The sequence below is a fragment of the Macrobrachium nipponense genome, chromosome 26 (assembly GCF_015104395.2).
Source record: "Macrobrachium nipponense isolate FS-2020 chromosome 26, ASM1510439v2, whole genome shotgun sequence".
Classification (NCBI taxonomy): domain Eukaryota; kingdom Metazoa; phylum Arthropoda; class Malacostraca; order Decapoda; family Palaemonidae; genus Macrobrachium; species Macrobrachium nipponense.
In genome coordinates this window covers 73781015-73802092 of record NC_087215.1, presented here as the reverse complement: position 1 = coordinate 73802092, position 21078 = coordinate 73781015, and the positions used below count along the sequence as shown (strand labels likewise).

At 37.3% G+C, this 21078-nt stretch overlaps 1 protein-coding gene across 1 annotated transcript in view; it reads right to left on the bottom strand.

Annotated features, from left to right (window-relative positions):
- LOC135200428 (protein strawberry notch homolog 1-like) overlaps positions 1-20722 on the bottom strand; it is a 32281-nt gene extending 11559 nt beyond the window's left edge. Inside the window, exons 1-7 of the mRNA XM_064229064.1 lie at positions 19367-20722; positions 14845-14959; positions 12632-12841; positions 11541-11881; positions 3594-3835; positions 671-824; positions 12-146 (exon numbers count right to left, since the gene is read on the bottom strand). Coding sequence (XP_064085134.1) covers positions 12-146; positions 671-824; positions 3594-3835; positions 11541-11881; positions 12632-12841; positions 14845-14959; positions 19367-20545 — 2376 coding nt within the window. The 5' untranslated portion in view covers positions 20546-20722. The remainder of the gene's footprint in view (positions 1-11; positions 147-670; positions 825-3593; positions 3836-11540; positions 11882-12631; positions 12842-14844; positions 14960-19366) is intronic.
- Between the last annotated feature and the right edge of the window lie 356 nt (positions 20723-21078).

The following is a 21078-nucleotide window of genomic DNA, read 5'->3' as shown; positions in this document are numbered from 1 at the left end:
ATTCATCTTACCTTTGATGCTATACATAAATATTTGAAAAACCGCTGATGTGAAGACCAAAACTGTCCCCACATTGATTTCTTCATGCCTTTCTCAGCATTGATAAGTTCTGATGCCTCCTGAAACCTCTGTCTTGCTGTCACCCACTGATAAAAAAAAGAAAAAAAAAAATGTATTATGTATTTAACATGTCAACCTCATAAAGATATGGTAAAATAAGAGGAAAAAGTATTTTACCACAACTTCTGAATTCTATCAGCCTGTTCACATCTTCAAAATTCATCCAAAGCATTTTAACACATGATCATGACAATCACTAATTTCTAATATTTCAACCAGACCATCAGTCATGTAAGCATTATCATCCCCCTCTGGAAGCAAAGAACACTAAGTCACACACCAATCATTTCAGTTTACACCACAAGCTATCTCCTTACAAAATAAAGTATTAATGGAAAAAGTTAAATTTAAGTAATATGTCTAACTTTAACAAGACCACTGAGCTGAATAGCAGTTCTCCTGGGGCTGGCCCGAAACATTAGATACTTTCCTACAGCTTATTGTGGGATTCTAATCACATTATATCAAGAAATTAATTTCTAATCACCAGAAATAAATTCCTCTGACTCCAAGCTAATAGAGCAGGGAACTGAACTTGGAAAACACTTACCAATTTCACTGACTCATCATACATGTGTTTAACGTCTTCATCCAGAGGAACTTCTTCTATTCTGAAGCCTACGCCATGGAAACTCAACTGTCGCGCTATGTACATTCCTCGAAGCTTCATATCCATAGCCACAATCTCCATAGCACCAACACCCCTGTAAGCATTATTATTTAGTACATCATATCACTTTCCCTCTGATGTAAAGTTGATGATTAAATAGCAAAACACCAAACCTTCATATTTAAAATTGGAGTCATCTAACATAACTTTTAGTCTGGCTATATAAATTAACAAAAGGTGCATGCCTATGCCATAGTGCCCATTATAACATATCTGTATAAGTTCTCAGACTTTATGGTCAAAGGGATCTGCTTCAAACTAACCTGTAGTTATTCAACAACGCATAAGTCTTTCCCTTAGGAAAGCAAAAAAAAATCCTACATCTCTACAGCTAGTTGTCGACTTATGACCTATGCGAGTTACGACTGATCGACTTTATGACCACCCACAACTAAAACGACTGGGAAGCGATGTGAGCAAGAAAGAATGGTGTCCAGCTGAACATACGACAGTTTTTCCCCAGTTCCTGCCTCTCCACACACGCAGCTCACTTTTTGTGCTGCTAATGACTATCATCATGCATTGGCAACATGGATATAACTCCAGTAAACTTATGCCATCAAACACTACCGTAGATAAAACAGAGAGAATAATCTTAATCAAAACTTCAGGTCTTGAAATACATATTACTGTTGTTTTCACGCCGATAAAAGATAAGTAACGTAACTAACAGTAAAGCTCGTACTATGAAAAAATCAAGTGAAAATACTGAACGGAATCACATAATATTTTTACACAATAAACATGGCCATAACGCAATCTACTAACGAAAAAAATAATTTAGTTCATGAGACGTATTAAATTCATATTTTGACTTAAAAACACAACGCATAATGGCAAATTACCTTGTCTCATATAAGTAAAGTATCTAGATATTTTATACTAACTAGAAGCAAGGCAATTCGCTCAGAATTGAGTTAAATACGGACAAATAAAACGTAAACATGACAAACTAAACTCGTATTCGCCATCAGCTGATTTCCAACCAAAACATTGACCGCTTTGTTGGTATTTTATGATACAATATGAGAATACATACAATATTGGATACAATAATATACAACTTTTTAAAAGATTCACAGAAAAGTTGCAAATTCATTGTATTTTTTATTCATAAATATACATGGCCGCCAGCAGCCTGACATCGGAATACAGAATACATCCCTACAAAATGAAGCCTTTCGGTAATTCCACATACAAATAGCCTAGTTTCCGACTTAGCCTACTACTAGCTACATTCTGACACTGTTTTTTATCATTTTATTACTCATATGTTTTAACTTCATCCTTTTATAACATTATACTGTATCAATTTCTTTAAAATAGTGTACTTTAACACATTTAGCCTACATTCTCGAGTTAGCTTACCCAATCTAAAGTCTAAATACAGTACTAAACTCCTCAGAATCTGCACTTTATTATAAGTGACTTTCACATCTGAAATTTCGTAGCTTCGTACTTATCACTATTAGTTTCTTAGTTGATTTTTATTGTAGAGGATAAAGAGATGAACAAAATAATGAATGAATTTCGGCGATAACTGCATTTGAATGTTGCCGTCGCCGTCAAACAATAAACAAAGCACACCAGCGCCATCTATTGAGGAAAATGAACGGTAAACTATTCGCTAATGAAGTAAGATTTAGCATGGATAAAGATTTATACTTGCACTTCTTCCCTCTAGCATCATATAATCTAATGGGTGGCATGTCGAACAGGTAAATACACAGTTTCATATAAGAAATTATCAAAACGGTCTCTCAAGCACATACAGAGTAAGGCATTTGTGCTTGACAAATGTCTCATTGTTTTGATTAAAAGTTGAAAGGTTTGGCTTGGTTGAGCCTTCTCAAGTGGAATATTTAAAAATATATATTTATTCTTCCTAGGTTAATATAAAAAACGCATTTGACTTTGCACATTTACTAACAACTATTTTCATACAATGGATAAATGGCATGATTTTTGCTGCTTTGAAATTGTAAACAATAAGTGGTGCGTCCCAGGTGGCGGCGGAACAATCTAATGGCTACTGATTTAAAATCAAGCCGAACCACGGGAGTTTCCGGACCATAGAATGCCAGTTTTAAGAGGTTCAACTGTATTACTAAATTTCTAAATTATATTGTATACGTAGTATACAGTATACTGTAGGCTAGGTTACTATATTCATATATATAAGATATATGTACCATGAAATCATCATCGTATACGCGAGGTTAACTTGTTAAATGTTATCTAATTTCTCTTTGTACTGAATTATCATAGGCCAATGTGCATGAACCTAGAGAATTAGCTGAAATTAATAATTACTATGCCATATATGTATGAAGTAATGCTGTGTAGTGTAGGCTAGGCTACCCTATATGTAAAGATGGTACTGATTACCCTAGTGTAATATTCTTACAGTAAATTAACATGGGCCGACTTACTTCCAAATTGATTTACGACTGGTTGGTCGGAACCAACTGCAGTCATAAATCGACAACTATCTGTACTTGAAATTTGGAAATACAGAAAAAGTAACAACCCAATACTATATTTTTCCTGACAATCCACTTCAACAGTAATATTACAAATCATCAAAGCTGGTACTGATGGCAATGTACTCACCTACCCACCAAATTTTTGGATAAAATTTAGAAACCTGAAACATAACACTGTTTCCATTCCTCAATCCTTACCCAGACTAACAGATCCGCAACTTTTAGAAGTTGAAAAACAGGCAACAAAGTTTTTCCAACAGCAAAAAACATCTGACAAACTAAAAATACAAAGGCAGCCATAATATAAAAGTACTCACCTTTTTTCGACTGCACTGATGAAGTCTGTGAATTCTGGGAAAGGGGTGCCTTTCCCCCAAATTCCTAAACGGACCATATATGCCATATTCTTTGGCTCAGATGCTCCAGTGGCAGAGGCATACACAACTCTGGCCTTTGGTAACTTGTTCTGTAACTCTAAAACTGTTGTACCAGTTTTTGTTGGTTTTCCAGACCCAACAGGACAGAGATTTTTGGCACGGTGACACTCATCAAACACAATCTGTACACCAAGAAAATCATCCAATTAAAAAAAATTCTAGAATTCAAAAACAGAAATGAGAAGAGAAAAAATCTTAACATTACCAAGGTCTTCCCTAAAACTAAATAAACCCCCATCTTACTGGTTAAGACTAGGATGAAATAAGGGCAAAATATTAAGAGGTGCAAAACATACAAAGATGACGAGTAAGAGCAGGGAAAAGTGAACCACTGGTGTGGCAACCTTGGGATAATTCAACCAATTTGCTTTATAATTGAGTTCATCCCTACCTCCAAAACTATGTGACACTAAGGATCTCTGATAATTGCCGATCGTGTCTCTCCCGTGCTTTCACATCCACAAAACCCAACTCATCACCAACCTCCTAATAGTTCTTGTCCAATTACGTTACTGTCTATATTCCTAACGATTAATATATTAAATACATTGTTTTCTTTTTCATTAAGATTGTCACATGCTATTTTCATCTACCTATTGGAATTTTATAAATGGTGATCAGTTCACAGAGACAAAATAAGCACAAACCAAAGAAGGATTTGCTAACTGAAGCTTAAAATTTTGCCGTTTAAAAAGTTATGAATCTGATGACAAAAACCCAACCTGATCTCAGTATTCAGGCAATAACATAAAATTTGAAATTACTTCTGATAGTCAACTGATTAACAGATACAGGCAGTCCCCAGTTATTGACGATCCGGTTTTATGGAGCCACCAACCAGTTATCGGAGCTAAAATCGGGTTACCAGTGCCGAAAATCGCAGATTTTTGCCAATCATCAAGCCATCGGAACAGAATCCCTGCCAGTAACCGAGAACTGTCTGTAGTAACTTTACATAGCTACATACTATTCTTTCAAATTCAAATTAAAATCACATCATCTTTCAAAGTTGAGGTAGAATCACAGAATCTAATTTAAAGTGGGCCCCCAATTTCTGGGGATGTGTGCCACCTCCTCCCCGTCCCATAGCTAAAATCTACAAATGCTTAAAACACCTCTAAAAACACTTAGAACTGCCTCCTATCTTATACCTAATTATTGTCTTAGTGCATTTAGTCACGAAAATGATATGAAAATAAGAGTAACTTGTGAAAATTTCTCAGTGAAAAATACTGTGAAGAGGGGGTAGACTGTATACACACAGTCCCCGCTTATCAGCTGTATGGCGCTTGTTTAGTGGCGAAAATTGTGTGGACAAAATGGAGGAAATGCGTAAACGTCCACATTGTTCCAAGGGTGTTGTAGCGCATCTTCTGGTAATGCCTCTGCGTCTGGGACTACCGAACAATACACTTCCAACTTCTTGTTGTACCTGGTTGCAAATAGGTCTATGATTGGCCTTTCCCACAACATGAGCATCCTGTCCACTGCATGTTGGTGCAGGGACCACTCCATTCCCAGGATCTGATCCCTGCGGCTCAACTTGTCAGCCACTGTGTTTCTTTTTCCCGGAATATATCTGGCTCTGATGTCTACTAGGTTCTCTACAGCCCACCGATGAAGTTGACTGTCATCACATGTAACTGTCGAGACACTAGACCTCCTTGTTTGTTTATGTAAGCTACTACTGAGGTGTTGTCTGACATCAATACCACTGATTGCCCATTCACCCTCTCCCTGAATTCCTGTAGTGCTAGAAATGCTGCTTTTAACTCCAGCACCTTCATATGGAGTTCTCTGTCCTCGCCACTCCACTTTGCTGAAACCATCAGCTCCTCCATATGAGCTCCCCAACCTTTTAGTGACGCATCTGAGAACAGCAAAGAGATCTTACCTCACTTCTGACGACAAGGGAATCTGCTCGTACAGGTGATCTACTATTGGTGACCAAAACTCCATCCTCCATTGTAGAGATCGAAGGTTTAGCCTCCCTTGTGGTACTAGCTTCTCTAAGGAAGTTAGAACTCCCAGTACTACCTGCCACTGTTTTGCTGGCTGTGTTTGTTTTTCCAGAAAGGCATTCACTACTTGTTTGCATTTCTCTACTCTCTGGTCTGTCAGGAATACTTTGGCTTTTATTGTCTATAATCAGTCCCAGATATACCAGCCATTGACTTGGATCCAACTGCAACTTCTGATTTATCACAACACCTAAGCTGTGTCAAAACTGTAGAAGGGTCGCCCTGTCCCTGAGTAATTTCTCTCTGGACTTTGCTATCACCAGCCGATCATCTACATATCTTATTAGCCTGATCCACTGAGCATGCGCCCATGTCGACATGAGAGTGAACACTCTTGTAAAAACTTGAGGAGACGTTGTCAATCCGAAGCATAGAACTTTGAACTCGAAAACTTTCTCTGCAAGACTGAAGCGGAGAAATTTCCTGGAAGACTGATGGACTGGGATCTGAAAGTATGCATCCTTCAAGTCGATTGTCTGCATCAAGTCCTTGATCCTGACTGCTTGTAAAACTGTCTTTGGAGTTTCCATTTTGAATCTGGTTTTTCTTATAAACAGATTCAATGTTGACAGGTCTATTACTGTCCTCCAGTCCCAATTGGCTTTGGGTACAAAGAAATTCCTGCTGTAAAACCCCTTTGACAGAGTGGATACTTGTTACACAGCCCCTTTTTCCATCATCTTCTTCACTTCCTCTTGCAGAATAAAAGCCTTCTGAGGTTCTTGAGCATAAGCGAGGTGAGGTAATGGCTGTTATGTCAGGGGTGGGGATACTTTGAACGGAATCAAATACCCGACCCTGAGAACATCCACCACCCACTGCTCATCTCCCAGTTCCTGCCACACCTTCCAGTGATTTGCCAGGCAAACCCCCACTGGTGTGGCTGAGTGATGAGAGGCGCCCATCCTATCGCCTTGAGCCTCTCCCTCTTCCCCTAATCCCCCTTCCTGTTACTATTGTGAAAGGGCCGATGAGCTAACTTCTTTGGGGGAAGAGGATCTTGTTGCTCTTTAGGGATGTTATGCCTCACTGGCTTCTTTCGAGGTATTTGCTGCTGCCTTACCTCCATAGGGTTAGCTTGACTGTTAGATGTTTTTCTAACTGCCTGCTGTACCAATCTATCATTAGTGCCTATCCTTCTTCTATCTATAGCCTCTTCTAGTATGGCTTCTGGCAACAGCAATTGCAACTCTTAAGATATTCCCATTCCTCATTGCTAGCAGGGAATCCAAATGAACAGTGCGGTTTAGCCTAGCCAAAGCTGCATCCCTCCTCATTAACTGGGTATTTGCCCAAACATTGTCACTTAAATTTGTCAAGTATGCAATTGCTTTGGCACCTGATTGTAGTAATCTAATGATTGATTCATCCACTACTTTTCTCGCCACTTCTGAGGATGCAATCTTCGCCACTGCTGTTGACCAAAGATCCAGCCAAGAAGCAGTCTGAAAGACAGAAGAAGCTGTTGCTTCTAACGTAGCAGCCTCTTGGCAAGTCATCGATGGGCATTCCATTTTCACTTGATCTAAGGTTAATCCAGGTCTTAACCTTACTACATTTGGGTTAATTTGTCTAGATAGCAAAGGAACCATCGGTGCTGTATAATATTTCCTATGTTTCATCATTGGAGGAGGGATAAACTTAAACGATCTATTTGATCTTAAGGAATTATCCCTTCCCGCAATCCGTACGTTTATGTGTTGTAAAACGGACTCCGCATGACACGAACAAGGCAATTCATACGACACCTTGGTATCCTTTTTCATCCCAAATGCCTGGAGGAAGCATACTGGCAGGTGTTTCCATGCTCCCCGAAAGGTTATTGAATTGACATATCAAATCAATCACCTCATACAAAGCCAGAAACTCTTGGTTTTCTCCTTCCTCCGGTTCTAGCGTACTGTGCTCAGCCACAGATGTTATCTCACTCCTATCCCCTGACAAACGTATGGGTGCTTCGTGGCCGTCTGCCCCTACGGCCGCGGTCTCTTTGATCTCTGATGACCACCGACGGCTCAATCCCGAACAGTCAGCAGGGGAAAGGGACCGCCTCACTCCTTCTCTGCTCATGGATCTAGAGCAAGAATCTCGCCTATACCCCCAAGATGAAGGCTCTCTCAAAACCAAGCTCACTTCTTCTCCATGATGATTGATATAGTTTCCAACGACCGTCGGAGAATTCGGCCTTAATCCTTCATCTAGGCGGACAATGCCTTCCACCAACGTAACAGACGAGGTTGCCAACTCGCTATTCTTCGTTCTTTTAATAGGAGCCTTTTCATCTTTTCTCCGTATTTTAAAAAGTCTTACAGGCGAAACCGGTATCTGTGCTCTATCCTTTGCTGCACTTTTTGCCCCCAACGTTGATTTCGCCAACGACATTGTAGTCTTTCTTAGACTCTTTGTCATCTATACTGGCAACTCCGCATCGGCCGCTAGCCTAGCGACCGTTGACTCACTCGCTCGTTTGGACTCTTGTAAACGGCTTCGTCCGCTAGCTTTGAGCTTACCAGCCACTGACTTCTGGCCTTTCTTGCTGACTGGGATGTGATAGTCCTGGCCCAAAGATGAAGAAGAATTCACTCTTCTCCTCTTGGCCCGAGGATCAGTCACGAAATCCTGTATCCTCCAACGCTTGACTGGTGCACGCCGTGACATCACCGAACTTAGCAACGACGCTGAGCTAGAGGAAGACGAAGAATTACGCCTTTTCTTTTTGTCTTTCTTATTAATTTTCTTCTCTAGATCATGTAATTTCTTCATTACAGAGTGTACTACCGAGTCAGAAAGCGTATTTGGGTCCGGAGGCAGCGAAGTAGACCGAGAAGCAGTAGGCTGTGACGTCATGGCGTCTGCCATGTCAGTGTGTGACGTCACCAATCTTGTAGGGAGAGACTGGGAGGCTGCTGCTGGCATCCCTGCGTTTGCTGCAAAACTACCTTCAACGTTCTGCATCGCCGTAAACATTGAAGTTGTTGGCGTAGTCGCGGCATCATTTCCTATAAAGTGCAATCTAGGAGGATGAGGAATCGTGACGCCATATAATGCGACAGCAAACCTTCCAAGGTTGGTACAACTGGTAGGCCTAGCGCCGCCCACGTACCTTCCATCCTGTTCGCGTCAGCAGCCGGCACATGGAACAAAGATAGCGATGCTGTGAATATTATGCATAAAATTACCCAAAACCACTCCTGGAGTTTCCGATAACGAACCGCTAGGAGAAACCGAAGGGGTAGGGGACAATCAAAGGCAGGTGGCGAAACATATGGAGCAGTCTGGTGTATTGCCAATACAAAAGAAGCCGGCAACGCTTGGTCATCCAAAGATGGCGTCGACTCCTTTCTTTTGTACTGGCCTTCACTGTTCCACCAACCAACCGTGACAAACAGAACAAGGATTAGTAATTGTACATATATTTTCTCTGCACCTACAAGTTGGATGAGGATCCGTCGACACCGAAGTTAGGAATCTTGAACATGGAAAGCCACTGACTCCAGGGCATTTCCTTTGTCTTGTTTTCGAAACGGAAGAAGATCCCGATGGTGACGCAAAAATCTCCATCTCACCACTTACACACTCTTACAGCTCACACCCACACTGAGCACATTCAGAGAAAGAGAATTAATAAGAAAAATGAAAGTGAAATGGATAAAAACCGGAAAACTAAAATCGGCTTTAAACAGATAGATAGTAAACACCTCCTATCTTGAAGGTGGTAGAAAGATAATTGGTGGGTCACAGGACGCCGAGGGTATTCTGGGTAATACATGCCCCGTGACCTGGTGGTAGATGCCAATAGTCCCTGGATCCCACAAGTTTAATTTTAATTCTACCAGTTTCATAAGCATTCATAAAGGCACAACACTGCCATACGTCCGCTACCAGTTTCATAAGCATTCATAAAGGCACAACACTGCCATATGTCCGCTAATTTTTAAACAAAAAAGAAAGAGAGAGAGAGAGAGAGAGAGAGAGAGAGAGAGAGAGAGAGAGAGAGAGAGACGAGAGAGAGAGAGAGAGAGAGAGAGAGAGAGAGAGAGAGAGACCTTACAGACCTTACATCTTGTTCGGGTTGCCCCAGGTCCCTCAGTGTGAGGCACCTCTAATGTCTACCAGAGAGTTGCTAGTACATCTTCCGGTATATTTTGCATCTTCCAATCTTGGATGGTCTGGGATGCAGTTTAGATATTTGTCGAGCTTATTCTTAAACACATCTACGCTCACTCCTGATATATTCCTCAGATGAGCTGGCAACGCATTGAATAGACGCTGCATTATCGATGCTGGTGCGTAGTGGATTAATGTCCTGTGTGCTTTCCTTATTTTTCCTGGTATAGTTTTGGGCACTATTAATCTACCTCTGCTTGCTCTTTCTGATATTTTTAGTTCCATGATATTTTCTGCTATTCCTTCTATCTGTTTCCATGCCTGAATTATCATGTAGCGTTCTCTTCTCCTTTCTAGACTATATAATTTTAAGAATTGTAGTCTTTCCCAGTAGTCTAGGTCCTTAACTTCTTCTATTCTAGCTGTAAAGGACCTTTGTACACTCTCTATTTGTGCAATATCCTTTTGATAGTGTGGGTACCATATCATATTGCAATATTCAAGTGGACTACGAACATATGTTTTATAAAGCATAATCATGTGTTCAGCTTTTCTTGTTTTGAAGTGCCGTAACAACATTCCCATTTTTGCTTTACATTTTGCCAACAGAGTTGCTATTTGATCATTGCATAACATGTTCCTATTCATCATCACACCAAGGTCTTTAACTGCTTCCTTATTTGTGATGGTCTCATTATTAGGTCCCTTATATGCATATAGCTTTCTTTCTCTGTCTCCATAATTTATTGATTCAAATTTATCAGAGTTAAATACCATCCTATTTACCTCTGCCCAATCATATACTTTGTTAAGGTCTCTTTGTAGAGCGTTCCTATCTTCATCACAAGTAATTTCTCTACTTATTCTTGTGTCATCTGCGAAACTACTCACTACCGAATCCTTCACATTATTGTCTATGTCTTCAATCATAATAACAAACAGTATTGCAGCTAACACCGTACCTTGCGGCACACCGGATATTACCTTGACTTCATCCGATTTCTCGTCGTTTGCAATAACTATCCTGTTTTCTGTTTGTGTAAAAATTCTTTTAACCATCTTCCTACTTTATCCACGATATTGTGTTTTCTAATTTTCTTCGCTAATATATTATGGTCTACTTTCTCAAAAGCTTTTGCAAAGTCTAAATAAACCACATCTGTTTCATTTCCGCTTTTCATATTTTTGAATATGTTCTCACGGTGGACTAACAGTTGGGTTTGTGTACTTTTTCCGGGTACGAAACCATGTTGTCCTTTATTAAACAAATTATTTTTTATTAAATGTTTCATAATATTTTTCTTCATTACCCTTTCATACACTTTCATAATATGTGATGTTAGACTCACAGGCCTATAATTACTTGCCTCTAGTCTTGATCCACTTTTGAAAGTAGGGGTAATATATGCTAATTTGTGCTCATCATAAATCTTGCCTGTATCTACACTTTGTCTTAATAATATTGCAAGTGGCTTTGCGATAGAATGAATTCTTTAACAAAATAGCAGGAATTCCATCAGGCCCTGCAGCAGCTCCATTTTTAATTTCATTAATAGCCTGCACAATATCAGAGAGAGAGAGAGAGAGAGAGAGAGAGAGAGAGAGAGAGAGAGAGAGAGAGAGAGAGAGAGAGAGAGAGAGAGAGAGAGAGAGAGAGAGCACTTGGACTAAAATCAAGATATCTCCAATGTATACTCACACAACCATCGAAGTCATCACCACACCAGTTCAAGATCTGCTTTAACCGTGTCTTGTATTTGCCTTGCCCACTGGACGACTCTCCAATCAGAGCTGAATACGTCGAAAACAGAACGCCTTTCTTCACATTTCCATTTAGATCGGAATTTATCTTACCATATTTCATTTTACTAAGAAAATTCACATGTATGTGTCCAGAACCAATGTCTTTCAAATCTCGTTCAGCGTCGTATTTCAGATCATTAGACACTGACACCCATATGGATTTCTTCCTACCCTTGAGATAGTTTTCATAAATTATGCCAGCTATTGTTCGGCCTTTACCTACACCAGCACCATCACCTGAAAGAAGAAAAGTTTGGCAATTTCACATAAAAATACTTTGTATGACACCGATTCATTTATTTCACCCAAATTGACTTCGTCAGCCTAACAAAATCTTGCTAGTTTCTCAATGGTGACACCAGTAAGTAACAACAAAATGTAATTTAACTCATCTTTCACATATTGGATAAGGTTTAAATACACCACTAAATTTAACCTACAGCTGAAGAAACGAATAACGTGCAGGCTGAACATTTTTCCTAAATAGGAAAAAGCAATGTCCAACACTGGCAAAATCACACTTTTACTTCATTTAAACTTACTGCATTTATAAATAAGGGTAAGCTGCATTTTTTAACCCAGCTATGTTATTTACAAAAAAGTTTGTTTCCAAACACCCTTCATTTAGCACCTTATGGCAGTGCGAATATTAGCATTACGTACTCAGTCAATAAACTAAAACAGCTGATGATAACGAAAATATAAAGATTACCAGTAAGCTAATGGCACATGACAGCAAAGTTGTATTTTTTAATACAATATGATAACACATGCAATATAAATCTATGCAGTACTGTAATATAGGTTTCATTAAATTTATTACAACACTTATTGGAGGTTTTTGAATTTTGGACAGGTTTGTAAACCTGTATACAAGACTAATTAAATACAGAAGTTGTCTATGGCACTGAAGCATGGCATCCTGTCATACCAAAAATAAAATTCTGACCAATGAGCAAGAATTTATACTGTTAATACAGCACATACCAATAAGAAACCCAGCTCTTGACCCATCGGGAAGAAAATGTTCGTGCTGTTGTGAAGCGTAGGTTATGCTTTCTAACTGGAGAGCAGACAATTTTCCCGAGTTGATTGAGTCATCAGGAATGTTCATTTCGTACCAAACATCAGGTGGTTCTACTGATGACATGGAGGCAGTTTCTACTACCTGGTCAGGATGCTTGATACCAATTTTCACTGCAATAAAAAAGAAATTTTATATTATAAGCACTCCTCATGGAACATTTAATCATTCAGAAAAATGATATTGTTATGTTACAATAAAGTTTCATACATACTTACCTGGCAGATATATACATAGCTGGGCCGACGGAGTCTTAGCTATGTATATATCTGACAGGTAAGTTGATTGTATGAAAATTATATTGTTATGTTACAATAAAGTTTTGTACATACTTACCTGGCAGATATATACTTAGCTCAACTGACAAGCAGAAGTCGTCTATTCTCTTGGAGAGGAACGTGGCGAATAGGTCAGATCGACCTATTCGCCATGTTCCTCTCCAAGAGAATAGACAACTTCTGCTCGTCAGTAGAGCTAAGTATATATCTGACAGGGAAGTTGAATGTACAAAAATTAGTAGACTTTATACTTTTTATAATAAAAATACAAGTAGAAAAAAATCCCTATTCAATTGGTTTCAAAATCTACTGTTCTCACTTAAGCTAAGAAAGTCAGAAGCATGTGATGCAGAACTTTCCAAGGAATTATCAGGATGCACCTCTACCTACAATGTTGACAACTGCAAACATACAAAATGACTTCCTGTATATTGCCATCATGATGCCAAGCTACCCTGACTTTTAATGACCTGAACAAAAGGACTGAAAACTCAAAATAATCTGTGATTCTAAACTAACCATCCCATGCATCTTTCCATTCTATTAATATAAACACTTCTTCCTGACTTAAGACCCTAGTTGAGGGTTACTGTTTTTACTGTCTTTTCCCATGTTTCTACTTCAGAGTCCTTCATCTACTCCTCTCTCTCTCTCTCGTGTCTTCTTGAATGCAGTCACACCATTTTCAATTCTCTTGTGGGCCTGTCTCTTCTCTGAGTCCTCAGCACTTCAATTCCCTTGTTGCTGATCATCTCCTCCTCCTCAGCTTTCCCAACCAACTCAATCTTGACACTTCAATGACTTTTGCCAATCCCCTGACATTTTCATTTCTCATCCTATCACATCTAGTTACTCCCCTCATCCAACTGGTCTGCTAAAGACATTGTTTCAAGTGCAAGGCAAAAAGGTGATAGAGAGAATGCAAGATTAATTGGAGATGTGTTAAAATTTAGAAGGATGAAGACAATTTGAACAAAGATCAACTAGGTATCAGATGGGATGGTGGAGAGAGTATTAGTGTCTCGGCTTCATAATGGATGCAGTGGGTGACATGGATAAAAGGTTAACTGTCAGAACCAAGCCAGGTGGAATGATATGAGAGTTATCAGGCATATCTTGTCAGGAGTCCCTATTAGGTTTGAAGGGCAAGGTGTATTAGGTGGCTGTAAGACCTGTTATGTTTTATGGACTAGGAGTGGCACTGCTAAAGGAATAAGAACCAAATAAATTAGACTTACATGTTGAGACAAGGATGAGAACATACGCCCAAGGGCTCCTCTCATACACCCTCGGCCATTACATCTTAAATAGGTCCTGAACAAGACTTGATTCTGCACTGATGCCTTGTGCAGTCCTACCTTGACCTGGAAGCTGACCGTCAGACCTACAGTTCTCCTCACAGTGACTGCTACATTTCCCAAGCTACTCTTGCTTTGAAACTAAGTGACTGCTACATTTCCCAAGCTACTCTTGCTTTGAAACTCAACAGTCTATGATCTGCGACACCAAGTGCTTCGGGGTTATTCTATTTATTGAATGGTAACTAAATATACTGCAACAACTTACATCCATGGCTAACATACATAATGTAATATACAAACCAGTTCCTGGTTAAATGTCAATAGCAGTGCCAAGTATCTGCTGAAAGGCAAATCATTCTAAAAATCCCTAAATAACTGTCAGTAACAACTAACAACCATTAACCTTACTGTATGAAACCAATAAAAACTAATACTGTGCATAGCCACTTACAAACACCATTGGACTGATACTATCTTTCACGTTAATTCCAATTCAATTTTTGTCGCTTCCAACAAATAAATTATAGCAAAACTTACACTTTGAGGGCATGTAGTCTGCATAGGTTTCAGCAATTCCCATATCTTCATCTTCTTCCATATCTTCTTCTTGTGCAGGATGAGCCATCATGAGAGGATTTACTTGCATCCCCATCTGAAATTACATTTAACACCATGAGGAAAAGTTGTCCACTAATTGCTACTTTCTAAACCTCTAGATCAACCAGAAAGCATGACATTTCAATACTGTCATTAATCTTAATAGTCAAGAGCATTTAACCCTTAAACGCCGATGCAGTATTTTAAAATTCGTCTCCCGTATGCTGACGGCGTTCGCGAGGCAGTGCCGAAACGGAAAAATATATTTTTTTTTAAATCACAGCACGCTTAGTTTTCAAGATTAACCCTTTAACGCCGACTGGATGTATTTTACGTCGACATACAAAAGTTTTTTTAAAAATTCGCGGAAAAATACTTACAGGCCTACCAGCCAAACTTTTGAATAACGCGCCTTGGGGGGATGCTGGGAGTTCACGGATCAAGGTGTTGTTTTGTTTACAATCGTTACGCAGGCGCACAAGCGCAAATTTCTTTCTTACCGCACTAAAAAGTATCGGTGACACATCTCGGAAATTATTTCGTCACTTTGACTTATTTTTTGTGCCATTTTAAATTAGCTGTTACATGGAGTATTATATATGAAAATGTGCGCATTTTATGTAGAATACAACAAAAATACTCATGATTGTAGCTTTTATCAGTTTTGAGATATTTTCATATAAATAACGATAAGTGCCAAAATTTCAACCTTCCGGTGGCAACTTTTGACTCTACCGAAATTGGTCGAAAAAAAACGCCAATTGTAAGATAACACTCTTATACTTTAGTAATATTCAATCATTTAACTTCATTTTGCAACAAATTGGAAGTCTCTATCACAATATTTCAATTTATGGTGAATTTATGAAAAAACTTTTTCCTTACGTCCGCGCGGTAACCCTTCCGAAAAAAATCATATGTGCGATTGCGGTAATGTTTGCACCATTTTAAATTAGCCGTTACATAAAGTTTTGTATATGGAAATGTGCGCAATTTCATGCACAATATAACTAAAAACAACTCATGGTTGTAGCTTTTATCAGTTTTGAAATATTTTCATATAAAAAATGATAAGTGACACATTTTCAACCTTCGGTCAACTTTGACTCTACAGAAATGGTCGAAAAACGCAATTGTAAACTAAAACTCTTATATTCTAGTAATATTCAATCATTTACCTTAATTTTGCAACAAATTGAAAGTCTCTAGCACAATATTTCGATTTATGGTGAATTTATGAAAAAAATAACACTTTCTTTACGTCCGCGCGGTAACTCTTCTGAAAAAAATCATACGTGCAATTGTGGTAATGTTTGCACCATTTTAAATTAGCCGTTACATAAAGTTTTATATAAGAAAATGTGCGCAATTTCATTTAGAATACAACCAAAATTAATTGAAGGTTGTAGCTTTTCTCATTTTCGAAATATTTGCATATAAATCACGATAAATAGAAAAAAACCACGTTCGGTCAACTTTGACTCTACCGAAATGGTCGAAAAATGCAATTGTAAGCTAAAACTCTTACAGTCTAATAATATTCAGTCATTTACGTATCTTCATCTTGAAACAAATTCGAAGTCTCTAGCACAATATTTAGAATTAAGGTGAATTTAAAAAAAAAAAAACTTTCCTTCCCTCCGTGCGCAGATTCTCCCCCGCAAATCTCAGAAATGCGTACGTCATGTTCTCGGAATATTTGCTTCATTTCATATTAGGCATTTCATAGAGTTTTACATATGAAAATTTGTGCAATTTCATGTAGAATAAAACTAAAAATATTTGAATGTTGTAGCTTTTCTAATTTCCAAAATAATTGCATATAAAAAAATATATAAAAAATTCGACATTCGGTCAACTTTAACTCGTCAGATATGGTCAAAAACTGCAATTGTAAGCTAATACTCTTACAGTATAGTAATATTCAATCATTTGTCTTTATTTTGAAACAAATTGGAAGTCTCTAGGACAATATTTAGATTTATGGTGAATTTTTGAAAAAAATATTTGTTTATGTCAGCCCGTTACGAATTCATGCATCATTTTGTGATAATATTTTCTCTATGTTGCTTTTATCGTTTTACAATGTTATATACCAAAATGATCGCAATTTAGTGTACATTACAACGAAATAAAATTAACCGTTTTGCGCATAGCACGATTTGAATACAATTACATATGAAATTTTGTTTTCACACTATCATATACTGTATTGCATTATTTATATATGATAATGATAATTTTTTTCATTTCTGATGGTTGCATACTAAACTTCAAGCAATGACAAAACAAAAGGAGCCAAAAATGAACTCTTAAACTTGAAAACTAAGCACGCTGTGAATTTTTGAAAAAAATATTTTTTCCGCTTTCGCGCTCAATCCGAGACTCCCTCGGCACACGGAAGACGATTTTTAATATATACCCCTTCGGCATTTAAGGGTTTAGAGTTCATTTTTGGCTCCCTTTTTTGTCATTGCCTGAAGTTTAGTATGCAACCATCAGAAATTAAAAAAAAAATCATCATACATATATAAATATTGGGATATATATAACAGCACAAAAAAAATTTCATATACGTATAATTGTATACAAATCGCGCTGTGAGCACAATGGTTAAGAAAAGTTAAATTTTTTTCCCGTTGTATTGTACACTAAATTGCAATCATTTTGGTATATAACACATTGTAAAACAATCAAGGAAACAGAGAAAATATTATCACAAAATGATGCATGAATTCGTAACGTGCGGACGTGTATTAAAAAAAAAAAAAAAAAAAAAAAAAAAAAAAAAAAAAAAAAAGTCTTCAAAAATTCACCATAAAGCGAAATATTGTGCTAGACTTCCCATTTGTTGCAAAATGAAGGTAATTGATTGAATATTACTAACCTGTAAGTGTTGTAGCTTACAATTGCAGTTTTTGACCATTTCGGTTGAGTTAAAGTTGACCGAAGGACGAATTTTTTCTATTTATCGTTATTTATATGATATTTCAAAACTGATAAAAGCTACAACCATGGTTTGTTTTTGGTTGTATTCTACATGAAATTGCGCACATTTTCATATATAAAACTTTATACTTTATGTATCAGCTTATCTAAAATGGTGCAAACATTACGACAATCGGCCGAAAAAATTTCTTATATTTTCGGAAGAGCTACTGCGCGGATATATGGAAAAAGTTTATTTCATAAATTCACCATAAATCGAAATATTGTGCTAGAGACTTCCAATTTGTTGCAAAATAAAGGTAAATGATTGAATATATATTAATAGAATGTAATAGTTTTAGCTTACAATTGCGTTTTTTTACCATTTTGGTAGAGTCAAATTTGACAGAAGGTTGAAATTTTGGCACTTACCGTTATCTATATGAAAATATTTCAAAACTGATAAAAGCTACAACCATGGGTTGTTTTTAGTTGTATTCTACATGAACATGTGCACATTACCATATATAAAACTTTATGTAACGGCTAATTTAAAATGGTGGAAACATTACGACAATCGGGCGAAAAAATTTCTGATTTTTTCGGAAGAGCTACCGCGCGGACGTAAGGAAATTTTTTTTTTTTTATTTTTTTTTTTTTTTTTTTCATAAATTCACCATAAATCGAAATATTGTGCTAGAGACTTCCATCTTGTTGCAAAATAAATGTAAATGATTGAATATTACTAGAATATAAGAGTTTTAGCTTACAATTGCGTTTTTTTACCATTTCGGTCAAGTCAAAGTTGACCGAAGGTTGAAATTTTGGCACTTATCGTTATTTATATGAAAATATTTCAAAACTGATATAAGCTAAAACCATGAGTTGTTTTCTGTTGTATTCTACATGAAATTGCCCACATTTTTGTATATAATACTCCATGTAACGGCTAATTTAAAATGGTGCAAAAATTATGCCAGTGACAAAATGATCTCGGAGATGTGTCACTGATGCTTTTTAGTGTGAGAAGAAAGAAATTCGCGCTTGCGCGCCTGGGTACAAACAATTATAAACAAAACAACAACCTTGATACCGTGAGGCTCCCCCCAGCATCCCCCAAAGGCGCCAATGATTTAAAAAGTTTTTTGCCTAGTAGGGCCTATAACTATTTTTCCATGAATTAAAAAAAAAAAATTTTTTTGTCGACGTACCATACATCCAATCGGCGTTAAAAGGTTATAATATATAATATAATATAATATATATATATATATATATCTATATACATAAAAGAGCTCTAGATAAACAAATTACTTTTAGTATTAAACATTTTTTTTTTTAAATAAGCACTATAAGGTGTAAATATACTACATATGCCAGTGACAAAATATGCAGAGTAAATTACCAAATTTGCAATATTTCAAGTATTCAGACAAAAATAAAAGATAAATCTACATGGTGCAAGCTGAAAACACTGACAATTTTTTAGCATTCAATAACCCCACCTGAATAAGGCATTAAAAAATACTCATACCTGTACACCTGTCTTATTTGGTTGACTACTGCCATCATTATTACACATCCAAAATATCAAATCACCAACTCCCATATTAAATGGGGCTATAACTAAATCCTGCATCTTCAATACAGAATCTTGACAACTTTGTAGCATTGCAAGTTGAGTATCATAATCGGAAAAGGCTAATAATATATTCTTGGGCCAGCCACACGATTGACACAGCATTTTCTGGTTTTCCTCTCCAAATTCCTTGTGCATTGGACATCTCAAATTCAGAACAAAATTAGATGATGACAAAAAAGACAGCGCACCCTTCAAATACACTAGGAAAGTTCTATAGCGTTCCATCTGCAGATTATTCTGGTAGTTAATGGGATCAAAGCTTCTTTTCCGTTTGGCTTGGGCAGATGTAGTGCGCGGAGTGCTGTCTGACTTCACTTTTCTTCCTCTTTTATTCATCTTGGTATCACCTTGCCTTACTTCAGGGTCTTTTGTCACACTGCCACCTTGAGTTTCTCTTGGGATTTCTTTCACATTGTCACCTTGAGATTTACTTGGGATATCCTTCATATTGCCACGTTGAATTTCTCTTGATATTCCTTTCACACTGGCACTTCGGGTTTCTCTTTGGATTCCTTTCACACTGGCACTTCGGGTTTCTCTTTGGATTTCTTTCACATTGGCACTTCGGGTTTCTCTTTGCATTTCTTTCACATTGGTGCCTTGAGTTTCCCCTGGAATTTTTTTCACATTATCACACTCCTTCATCTTGAGAAAGTAATCTGTAATTTTTCTCTGATTACTACTGTCTTTACCACTAACACTTGCTATATCAAACTTCTGACCTACTCCACTGCTATTACTGTCCTCAGGAGATGCATTTTTCACTTCCCTTTTACAGTCAAATTCCTCCAACACAACTACATCATCACTGCAACGACCATCTGAGGCAGAAGCGGTCACGGAGACGGAAGGTGAAACTTGCTTCACCTCCTCTGAACAACTTTCTTCAAAAATATCTGATTTTACAGCAATTTTTGGCATGGGTCTGGAGACGGTAGAAGAGCACTCATTTGAAGCAGTTGTCTTTTTTTCGTGGTAAGGAGCTGCTTCAGCAGTGTCAGGCAATTCCATATTCCCATTTATGTCGTACTCACTTATCTCTGTCCTTTCAACACTATTATGATACTTCATTAACTCAGGATACTTTCTTTTCAAATCAAAATCACTTATAGAAGATAGGGTAATTCAACACGAAGATCCTTCACCATTACCATAAGCTGACATTAAGTAACTTCCAATACTTTTTATCAAGATTTTTCAGAGAACTAAATTGCAGTAAATACCCACTAAATTAATCTGTAATTTCAACTGGAAAAAAAAAAAATAAAAACCAATAAATTCACTTTAAATAGTAAATTATGCTGACACACCTCTTAATATGTATATGAATTCATTTCGGAACAACAGTGTTTAATTTTCCAACATACTGGCACTTCAGACTTTCATTGTGACATAGGTAATGATTGACCTAACATTGTGACTAAAGGTCGGATTTGAGTAGCTTTCAAAATATTATGTGCCCTATGGAATTTCAATACATCATCTACACATACTATACATGTTCATACATTATTGTATCCTTTTGTTTATACATTAGTATTTTGTTAAAACTCAGTAAATATTTATTTGTTTAGATTTTAAAACATTCCGATTCTATATACGAC